This window comes from Eretmochelys imbricata, chromosome 1 (genome assembly GCF_965152235.1).
Source record: "Eretmochelys imbricata isolate rEreImb1 chromosome 1, rEreImb1.hap1, whole genome shotgun sequence".
Taxonomy (NCBI): Eukaryota; Metazoa; Chordata; order Testudines; family Cheloniidae; genus Eretmochelys; species Eretmochelys imbricata.
In genome coordinates, this window is record NC_135572.1 from 141,137,783 (window position 1) to 141,149,505 (window position 11,723).

Below are 11,723 nucleotides of genomic sequence, written 5' to 3' on the forward strand. Positions count from 1 at the left end.
TTTAGCTACAAGACTTGAGTCTTACCTCAGACACATTACCATACACTGAATCTGTAACACTCTATGACTTTGTTGTTGACCAAAATTTCACTAATTGCCTCAAATCCACCATTTGTTGATATCAATGAAGTGCCTGCAATATGATTTTTGTCCATTTCACAATACATGTTGGACCATATGGGCTACTTTATGAAAGGTTCATGGGATGCAAGCATGTCAGCAAAGGGAAAGAAATCTTGCAGTAATTCTCAGTGAGCATGACAAATTACTTTAAGAGCTTGGTGGGGGGGGGGGAAGAGGGGAAGACATGGAAATTTATGGAGGCCTTCCAATGATGTCAAGGAAGTCTGCAGGTAAGAGCATATGAAAAATGCCATGTATTGCATATGTTCCACCAGTGTCAGATTCTGAAGTTGGCGTTATGATTTTGTTCCTAAAGATAGTGTCAAGACAGTTTCCCCCCAGATTTTCCTGTTTAATGGCTTTATTTTCAAGCCATACAAAATAAAATAAAAAGGTTTTTTCTAAATGCAATGAACATGAAGCTCACCAGTGAAGTTTTTCAAATGTGGCCTTGGAGTCCCTCAAGGAAACAGATGACTATCACTGCCTGTTCTGATGTAGAACAAAATTTTTTTACTGGTTGGATTATTTTTGTGGAAGGTCATTCTTTAACTGCTTACATTTGATTCAAACAAAAGCACTGTTTTACGCTGGAACATTATGTGCTGCACTTAACTTAACCACTCCAAGTATGGTTTTATGCGTGGAAAGAACCTTTGCTACCTTTTGAGGTGATGAATACTTATTACACGAGCACTCGAAAGCAACAGAAGCTCTCAGCTTTAGTTGCATTTTCAATTGATATTGTTTTTGACTGAAATGACAAGGTCAACTTTTCTACAACCCGAGTCCACAAAAGGGGGGGGGCGGTTTAAAAGGAGATTCATCTTTAAATAGGTTAAAGTGTAACTCCTTTCCTACTTGTTATAAAATTTCAGAATGTAAAACTATAATAAACTAGCTTCATGCCCTGCTACTGTCCCCATTTTGCAGTTGGAGAATTGTTTCTCCCCCTCCTCCATAGTTCTGATTAATTTGCAGACCTGTGCTGTGGGCTGCAATCCAAGTATTGCCAACCTCAAGCATTCAAAAACCATGACACGAGCTTAAAAACAATGAGATTTTTTTTTAAAAATTAATACACTTTGGTTCTATTTACTGGTTTTCTGGTTTCTGAGCATCTAGAGTACAGTTTAGTCAAGTTTTCTCTACAACTATGAGGGCAAGTCACATGATGCCAGAAGCTGGGGCTTTAAGAAAAAACATCAAATATGGAGAAATGTTAAAATTATGAGAGTCGATGACACTAAAATTAGCTTGTAACATCATTAGGCACTGGCCACAGACATTGTTAGCACTTCACTTCCAAAGGCTCCATCTGACATCTCTGACCAAGTTGAAATGCAATAAAACAGAACATGAAGGTCATATGGTTGAACTATTAAATCTCAAACAGGAATATTCAAAATAATTTACAAAATATAAAGTATGTGTGTCTGCAAAAGTAAAGGACCTAAGAGCTTAAGTTCTCTCTTAATTCACTGACTAGACAGGCATAGCGCAGACAGTCAGAATTGTATGCTTCCCTCCCTCACCCCACACATGCTGGGAAAGAGTTAATATGGGCAGGAAAGGATGAATATGGACCTGAAAAGCCAGTTAACCTGCCTGCCTGCACTGGAGGGTGGGCAGGGCCCAATTAGAAATAAAGCCCAGCTGGCGGACAGTAGGGCTTGTTGCCATAAAGTGTTGGGTTAGCCCAGATGAAGGGAGGAGACCCAGAGGAGAAGATGTAGAGAGGCCCCTCTCTCTGTGAAGCAGCCTGAATGAAGGCTGAACAGACAAGTGATTCCAGGCTCAGGGTGCTGTTTTTGGTGTTAGTGACAAAAAGGAAAATAGAATGTTTCAAGTAAAATGTTTCAGGTATTCCGTATGTGTATTCATTTTTCACTAACCTCCTAGAATGTTCTGGAACTTTGTAGGATCTTGTGGAACCTTCCGGACTTTCTGAGAACTACATTTTCTTTGAACCTCCTAAAATGTTGTCAGCCATGCCCCTGTGGGCATATAAGTGGCGGGGCGTCACCAGTCAGTCAGTGAGATATAAGAATGAAGTGAAGTGAGAGTTCAGCTGCAATATTGTGAACCTTGTTTTACTGTGTAATTGTGAAAGTTCAAGTCTTAAAACACAAGTACAGAGTGTAAGTAGCGACTAATAAAGGACCTATTTAATGAGACGCCAGAAATAGCTATTGAACCCTTATCTGCGCAACAATATAAAAGAAATACTGTTACTTCTTTTGCCATGCTTAATACATAATGTTTGATGATTTTCTAAAACTGAGAAACATAGACTTTTGCTCTCCCTAATATTGCCTGTTCTCCCCCGTAGAAAAGAAAAGATGCCCTGAAGAAGCCTTCAGGAACTCAGTACAGGAAGCAAAAAACTCAATTACAATCTAGTCTGCAGCAAGGGGCAAATTTGATGGGAAAAATATGAAACAGAACAACATAGATCAGGCTTTAGGCAGTATCAAACCTCTCAGTGCAGAAGAAATTGAGGAACAAAGAATAAATGATGGAAGTCCTATTACTAAGGAATTAGCAGATTTACCTTAAGGAATAGGAAAATGAGGAAAGTGATGAAGAATCGTCCAGTTTTCCTGGCGGCGTAAAGGAAAGTGATGATAAAGAAGAATGTGGCTCACATGAAAAGAAGAATAATGACAAAGAAAAATCTGGTTTACATGAAAAGGAGGGAAACGATAAAGAAGAATCAGCCTCGCATGAAGACATAAATAGCAGTGAGAAAAATTGCACACCATAAATCGATACATCAGATCCTGCTTTATTGCCAGTGATCCTAAACTCTGCCAATATTGATCATATAATTTTGAATAAGCTGGGCAAAATCGAGATATGACATTTCCAGTTAATGAGCAGAAGCAACACTATGGAACAGTGCTCAAAAATGGTGAGAAACTGAATTGGCATTGGCTAGTTTACTGAGAATCAACTGACAAAGTGTTCTATTTTTGCTGCAAAATATTTGACAAGAATGCCAAATCGTTGTGTGCATTTTTTGGGTACAATTACTGGAATAACTTAGCTGATGCTCTAAAGCAACATGAAAAGTCACCCAGCCATTTTACAGCCTACTACAAATGGATGGAGGTCAAATCCAGGATCAAGACAAATAAATGCATACACGCAGAAAACCAGTGCATTATTATTAGAAACCCAACATTAGAGAAACTTGCTTGAGTGTATGATCTCAATTACTGTGTTCCTTGCAAAGAATAATTTGGCTTTCTGGGGCTCATCGGATAAATTGTTCCCAAGCAGCTCTACCAAACTGTTATGTTCAGTGAAATACGAGAATGTCATGCGTGAGCACCTACATCGAGTAGTTTGTAAAGAAGCTATAGATCATTACTGCAGCAAAACAATTCAAAACGAATTGACTGGCCTTATGGCAAGGAAGATAACATATTGGTGCAGCTCAGTAAGTACTAGGCCACAATAATGGACTGCACTCCTGACATTAGTCCAAGTGAAAATATGTCATTTACAGTAAGATTTATGGAAAACGAGGATGGCTGTATCCAAGTAAAGGAAAACTTTATCTGTTTCTGGTCTGTAAACGACTCTAATGGAAAAGGCTAACAGAACTGTTTACGAACATTCTGAATGAGAATAAAATAAAGTTTCAGGACTGTCATAGCCAAGGTTACAACGACGGCACAAACATGAAAGGAAGAAACAGTGGCGTACAAATAAGGATCCTTGTCCCGAATGATCCAAGAGCTTTTTTCATGCCTTGTGGCTGTCATTCCCTCAACCTGGTTGTATGAGGTGCAGCGTCATCATCTTTAGATTCAGTATCTCTCTTTAGAGTACAGCAAAGAATATACGTCCTGTTTTCAGCATCAACTATCAGATGGAAGATCCTCACGGACAATGTTACAAATCTGACTATGAAGCCATGAAGCTTCTAAGTAACACTTGCTGGGAGAGCTGCATGGACAGTGTAAGACCAGTGAGGTACCAAGTGCCTGAGATTTATGATACCCTGATGGAACTGGCATAGTTGAGTAAAGCCGAGGCCAGAATGTGACACAAGGTGCAAACCAAAGTACTGACTTCAAATTTCTGGTCTCAATTGTGGTTTGGCATGATATCCTGTTCCACGTAAATGTTGTAAGCACAGACATTGTGACCACTACTACCTTGATGAGATGCTGCCTTGATTTCATTGTGGCCTACAGAGACAACGGATTTGAAGATGCCATCACTACCGCCAAAGAAATGGCAGAAAACTTAGGAGTTGAGCCTGTCTTCAAGGAAACTCATATTCATCAGAAGAGGAGACTGGTTACGAGGGCAGAGATGAGACGATGGGACGCTCAGAAGAAAAATTCAAGGAGTTTTTTTGCCTAGTCGTTGACACTGCTCGAATGTCCATTTAAGAGATTCGGACAAATGAAGCACCATGAAAAGACCTGGGTGGGGGGGGGGGGGGTTTATGACCTTAGTAAAGTGTTGGCAGACAGGAAAACACTCTTGAACAATTGTACGGACCTTCACCAGACACTGATCCATGGGGAATCTTCCAACGTCAATGATAAAGACTATGTTGAATTGGACAACATCCATCACATTTTGCCACACAGCAGCTTTGCCACTGAAAGTTCTCCAATTCATTCATGATGCAGAGCTGAAGGATACTTTTCCTAATGTGTGGATAGCTTTGAGGGTTAACATTCTAAGACTGTCACCTACTGTAACACTATTTAATACTGGTCCACCCAATGTTGGTGCACAGTTCAATTTCTTGATGTGAGTACATTTCAGTTATTCTTAAAATGAAAAGGTTTCTATAAGCTTAGAGGAAATGATTTTTTTATTTGCTCACATATGGCATGAATAAATACAGATTTACAGATCCTAGCATGCAAATTTATCATCTTACATGACTGGGATAAATCATGCATTCAAATCATTCAAAGTCATGAAATGCAAATGCAATAAAAATAGGTATTGAACCATTTAACACATGGAGGGTGTGGGGGGGGGGGGGACTGAAGATGTTCCTCGTCTGGGTGCCATTTGGTCTAAGGCCTGCCCTGCACATGACAATATACATGGTAGATGCATCATACCAAGGTTTTGCATTTTTTCAACTTGACTCATGCTTCCGATATGAGAGGGGGTATGACATTAATACATAATGTAATTTTGGTGAGAAGGCATTTAGATTTAAAAATTAAAATCTCAAGCTGTTGGGACAGGTGGAGAAAAAAAGAGTAAGGGAGGAAAATGAGGTCCTATTGAAACAGAAAACGAATCCAGTTTTGGTTACAAGAGCAATGATAATCTCACCAGCCTGGGAAAGAACCGGTGCCACACCAGGGTCCATTTCAGGCTGTGAAAATAGGCTGCAGCATGTGCTTGGTGACATAGAAGGTGCTTTCAACTTCTGAAATGTGCCCAGGGCCTCATAGAGAGCAAATGGAAGGTCCAGCTATTGGTACAGTCCAAATGGAGTGACAAATGCGGTTATATCCTTGGATTCCGGGGCCAAGGGCTTTCCGCCAGTACTCTTTGGTGAGGTCCAAGATTGGTTCTATACCCAGCCTTTTCTAATATATCCAACATCTCGCCCACCTAAGACATGGGATAGGAACCACATTCTCCTTCCTGAAATCAGTCAAGGAACAGATACTCTTCTCCAGTTTTGGGACCAGCAAAGTCAGGCTGCATACTTCCTCTAGGACTCTATTACCCCTAACCGGAGCGGAGTCTAGTCGTTCCCATAGATAGAAGGCATACTGGTTCGCATTATGGGTTGTGGTGCCTTGCTTACGCCAGGCCTCTTATTAGCGGTCCAAAATACTCCAAGGCTGTCTCTCCTATAACAACTCAAATGATGAGAAATCCAGGAAGGACTGTGGGATCTCTTGGACTGTAAACAATAAGTACAGCTGCATCCTAACCCAATTTTGGGTTTGGCAATCTCAGTTTTTTGCAGCATTCCCTCCAGTGTCTGTTAAAGTGCTCTACTAGCTAGTCTATCTGCAGGTTTCACACAGGTTCTTACCTATCATATATCAAGGAGGGCACATACCTCCTGGATTAGCAGACCCATGAATGCAGTGCCCCAATCTATTAAAATCACCATCAGGATTCCTAATCAGGAAAATACTCTAAGGAATTCATTAGCCATCTCCTGTGCTGATGCCAAGTAAAAGGATACAGCTTCCAAGTATCAAGTGGCCTCAATACTCGGAGCACCTACCAGCAGGAGAAGGACTACAATGAGTCTTGTAGGCAAGCCTAAATGCCACAAACTGGCACTCAGAGCAGGAAATGCAGTAGTCCTTTACCTCTTGGTAGACTACTGGCCAAAATAATTAGTCTGGCACCTCTCTTTGAGTCTACTCTACGCCTCAGTGGCCTCACCCCAGCTCATCATGGCCTAGATTCAATACCTATCTCTGGTACAGTTTGGGAACAATATGCAGAGGTCAGCATGTTCCACTCTGGGTATCCCAGACAACCCTTACCAGGATGTGCCACTGAAGCTCAAAGTGGGGATACTGAAATCCTGGGAGGAGTCAACCAGTACCCCATTCACCCTAGCCAGTCATCTATATAGAGCCAACAGAATGCTGCATCATCCTAGCTTTGAATAAAATTGGACCCACTTGGTATAGTCTCAGCTATCTCAGGATGGAGGTCGCTGTGGGGTCCAGATTACATTGCACCGCTGTGCTTTACCTAGCTCTTTTTCCTGGGGTTTCCTGGTTGCCCAGAGCCTCTCCCCTGGCATGATGAGGTGTCCTTTTAGACATAGGCCACTCACAAAAGAGTTTGGGATCAGAGAAGGAAAAAGTCCCCCTCTGGCCAATTCTGAGTTGTGATGCCTGGCTTTGCCTTGCTGCCTCACTTTAGAGACTGGATACGGGGCCACAGTCACTGCTTAGCACCACTGAGTAAGACAAGTGGTTAGCCACAGGTATAAGCCATCAAACATCATTTCAGTGTTCTAGCCTACCCACTAGCAACTAAATCCTGGTCATGGGATAGGGTCAAATGTCCTCCTGGATACAGTCAATATATAGCCATTTTCCTATCCCCTTGCAAATTCTCCAGGGATATTAGTGTTCCTGCACAAATGTCTGTCCCAAGCCTGAATCCACCAGCCCTGACACCTGTGTTCCATTTACTACAACAGAAACCACCTACCTTTTGATCTAGAGGGTCTCTTGATGGTTTCAGATGTATGTGGTTATTCTAAAGTCTACTTCATATTGGGCCAAACCCAGTCCCAACAGCCTTCCTGCCCCCAGAAGCAAATTAGGGGACTCCACACTGGGATTGCAAAGACCCCCTTTTCTTTAGCCAGGGACCCATTCACCTCAGGTCCATCTTCTCCAGGAAAAATGTCTGATGAATTGGGAATGTGGTTGTACAATTTACAAATTCTGGTTGATATTGTGAAGTTGTATTATGAAAAACTTAAGTTGTATCGGAGTACCCATATGTACGTGGATCCACCACTGCTGACAGGTACACACCAGACAGAGACAATGCAAGCATTAATGCATTATACACTTTGCACAGAGGCTGTTACATGCTTCATAGCTGCTGCATGCCCCTGAGAGAGTTGAACCTTAAGCTTCACACCTCTGGGTTGGAGTTCTGGGAAAGGGTGCATTTAAGTAGCTAGGGTATTTCAGGAGTCCATGCTGCCCCTTCCTTAAGTCCTCTGTTGAGTCATGTGAAAGGCAGGTAGCCATTAACTTTTATTTTTAAAGAATGAGGTTATCTACTTCTTGGGATAGCTCAGAAATGCAGAGAATCAAAGTACTGAATGGAGAAAGCAGGAAGGCTGAAAGAGTGGAAGTACATGGGAAAGAGAGCATAAACCAAGGAAGTGGGAAACCAACAAATTATGTGCAGTATGAGAATACCTTATTCCTGACCTAATGGAATAAATTAGATTGCAGAACACTAAAAGCGGAGAGGAGTATTTTGTCTATGAAGTTCCGTGTACATCCATGCTGCTATTTGAATAACAATACTTTATTTTACTCAGTTTACACTCTGGAAGCTTAATTCCTTTTGGTTTCTAACTTTTATTAATAAGATAACAGAACAGAATGACATGACATACAGACAACATATGATTACAGATTCTCCATCCCCCTCCTTTGAGAGGATATGGAGTAAACAGTGTAGAAAATATAACTTTATTTTGTAGTTAGCAGTAGTATGAAGGTTGAACTGTAACTCTCAAAAGGGTGAAAAAGAAGAGAAAAGGATAGAATGGGCAGAATTGGAAAGGTTCTCAATGTTTTGTACATGTCATAATTAATATAATTTAAACTAGATTTGAGCATTCCAAATAATCAAGAGAAAGCTTTCCAAATGTCATAACTGGCCCTATTGTCCTGTAGGTTACTCTCTCATATGGCTCAGCATTTGAAAGGATCATGCTCTATTCTATACCATAATGAAGGAGGTCTTTCCAACACCCAAGAAAAACTCCCCAACCATCTTTCAGAAAATTCTCTACCTTCTTTTTGTGCTGATTGCCTTCTCTGCTTGTTATTTTGAAAATTAATATTTGATGGCTTATACACATCACTGCATATTTTATTTAGAATAAAAATCATAAGATAGGAGATACAGCATCAGTTAGCAGTTCTTCAACTCCCTGAGGCATATCATCATGAAAACAAAGTACCAAAAATAAACTGAGTGGGTAAATATGAATTGAAGGAAACACAATAGTTATTAGAATTTTTAATAGCGTCAGAAAAATGGAGGAGGTACAGGCCTGTTCGCACCTAACTGGTGTGATGGCCTACTTAATTTAGACCACTAATGCACTAGGATGACACGAATTACTCAACAGTAATATGTTTGCCCTTTTAAAGAACAGTAGCACTGGCTACTTCCAACTGGAATAACACCAGCATTCGATCGGAACCAGAAGGATGGGGTTATCTACTTCTTAGGATAGCTCAGAAATGCAGAGAATGTAGAAGAATGCAGAAGTAGAAAATGTAAAAAGCAAGAGAAAATGAAAAGTACATTTAAAACAATATATTAAATAAAATAACTCTACAAGAATTTAAGAATTTTTTAAAAAATCATGTTATGGATTCACAAATTCAACAACTACTAAGTAAGCTCTTGAAAATTTAAATCCACTTGTGCCCCTCTAAAATCCAGTCTTCCTTGCTCACACACTCTGGCTTTCCCCCTACCTTGAGAGAAGGAAGGGACTTCTGGGAAATTGTTTCTAGAGCGACAACAGGCTTTTCAATACAGCATTTTATAATTTTTTGTTTTTAAAGTAAAATTCAGTTTCTTTGTGCACAGTGTTGGATTGATGGTCCTAGAAAATGAAAAAGGCTAAAAAAGTTTATTGTAGTTAATATCTTAAGACACTATGGCTAGGGTTTAAAAAGAGCCTGAAGGAGGGGAGTTAGATATCCAAATCCCCTGAATTTCAATGAAGCTCAAATGCCTAACCCCCTTAGGTGACCTAAGGGCAAAAGGTTTTTGTCCCATTAACAAATGCCCTCAGTCCTCCAACCCAGTGCCAGTGCAACAGAAGACGTTCCCAGATTGTGGTTCATGGAGCACTTCTTGTACTTTCCAGAGAGCTGGTTAGTCACATTTCCTCATCCTTCCAGCTACTAAATCTCATTACAATGCAACTATAGTACACTAAACATAGTCCTAACATGACTTTGCCATGGAAGCAATAGCTGCCACAAGGATATTAGGAATCACGAAAGGTGGGGGGAGTAGGTAAGGTGGTCTGCAAGATTATCAGAAGGGAGCTGTCCATAAGACAATCTCTCTAAGAGACTTACACCATGAAAAGGTCTGCTAACCCCTAGTATAGAGGAAATGCAAGAGCTCCCTCGAGTTGGGGGCAAGGATATTACCATGCTCACCTCATTCCCCTCCAAGAGGGGCCCCCAACCTCTCATCCTTCCATCTCACCCACTTTTTTTTAATACTCTACAGGCACCAACAGCTGCTCCTCTGCCTGGCATGGGTTGCTATGTTTTCACACATCCCTGGGGTGTGCTCTGTTCCTGCCCCTCTTCTCATTTCAAGGGATAAGAGGGGATCACCATCTTCTACTGCCCATACAGTCCCCAGGGAGCCAGCAAGATGAAGACTAAGCAGAGCGGAGTGTGAATCAAAACCCTGGAGCCAAACACCCCTGTTGCCAGTCCCCAACATCAGAGGAGAGGGGGACAAAACCCAGAACTAGGGGAGGCACTAGGCATAAGCAAACTAAGGAACTGTTTAGGGCCCCACGCAGGTCTGGGGGGTTGGCGGGGAAAGGAATCTGATTTATTTACATGAGAATGGCCATACTGGGCAGACCAAGGGTCCATCTGTCCCAGTCTGGCCCTGCAGCCGACAGAGGCCAACGCTTGATGTTTCAGAGGGAATGAATAGAAGAGGCAATCCTCCAGCAATCTATCCCCTGTCGCCCATTCCCAGCTTCTGGCAAAACTGAGGCCAGGGACACTGACTGCAGCATGGGGTTGCAGCCCTGATGATCTTGGCTAGTAGCCATTGCTGGACCTACTGTTCCCCCCCCTCCCCCCAAATTTAAGATAAACTTTCTAACAGGTGTCTGAGTCCGTGCTGGGTCTGGCTAGGTGCTGGCTGGTGGAAATAACGCAGTCCGTATTGGGGGAGAGGGGAGACCATCCCCCAGTGAGCTAGCCCCGCCTGTGCCCAGCACCCGGCTGCTCCCGGGGCTGGGCGCAGGGGGAGGGTGGCAACCCGGGCGCCGCTCTCCGCCCCGCTCACCTGCGTCGTAGAAGGCGTCCAGCACCGCCGTCTCCCCGAAGTCCAGCTCCCCGAAGTTGACCGTGGTGAGCTGGGCTCCCTGGGCCTCGCAGGCTCGCACCAGGCACTGCAGCGCCCCGGCCGCGGCTCCGGCCCCGGCCCCCGGGCTGTCGTTCAGCACATACACGGCCCGCAGGGAGCGCTGCCGCGGGGCGGGGACGCTGCCTTCGCCTCCCGGCCCCGCCGCCGCCGCCGCCTCGGCCCCGGGCTGCTGCTCCGCTTCCCCGCTGAGGGAAGGCAGCGGCTCCGCCGCGGGGCCCCGGCTGTGCTCCATGGCGCCCGCCCCGCGCTACATGGGGGCGCTGCCCGGCCCCGGGAGGGTGACGACGGCGGGGGGGGGGGGGGCTGCTCCCGGGCAGGTGCCGGGGGCAGGAGCTGGGGAAAACTTCTCCGCAGAGCGGCCGCTTAAGTCGTCACGGTGGGGCAGGGAGCAGCGGCCCCCGGCTGAGCTCGGCGCCGCCCGCGCTGGGGCGACTGGGGAGAAGTCTGCTCCCGCCCCGGGCGGAGTCAGCTTCGCACCGCACGGGGGGGTGCGGGGGGTCAAACAGCTGGGAGCGGGGGCGGGGCTCAGGGGCAACACTGGAGCCGGGGGGAGGAACCGCGGTTGAGAGCGGGGCCCGGGCGCTGCAGGGCGCGGGGCAGCGGAGAAGCCGCCTGGGATTTGGGCTGCGGCGGCTGCAAAAACCCAGGGTGGGAGAATTTGCCTCTCGCAGGACGGTTCATCTCAGCCCCCGCTGCGCTCCCCAGGGCGGTGCCGCCAACTCCGG

General features: G+C 44.4%; 1 protein-coding gene across 2 annotated transcripts in view; it reads right to left on the minus strand.

The window, feature by feature from the left end:
• MAP3K15 (mitogen-activated protein kinase kinase kinase 15) overlaps positions 1-11,239 on the minus strand; it is a 133,654-nt gene extending 122,415 nt beyond the window's left edge. For both annotated transcript variants that reach the window (XM_077816560.1, XM_077816551.1), the window contains exon 1: positions 10,918-11,239. In XM_077816560.1, coding sequence (XP_077672686.1) covers positions 10,918-11,230 — 313 coding nt within the window. In that variant the 5' untranslated portion in view covers positions 11,231-11,239. The remainder of the gene's footprint in view (positions 1-10,917) is intronic.
• Between the last annotated feature and the right edge of the window lie 484 nt (positions 11,240-11,723).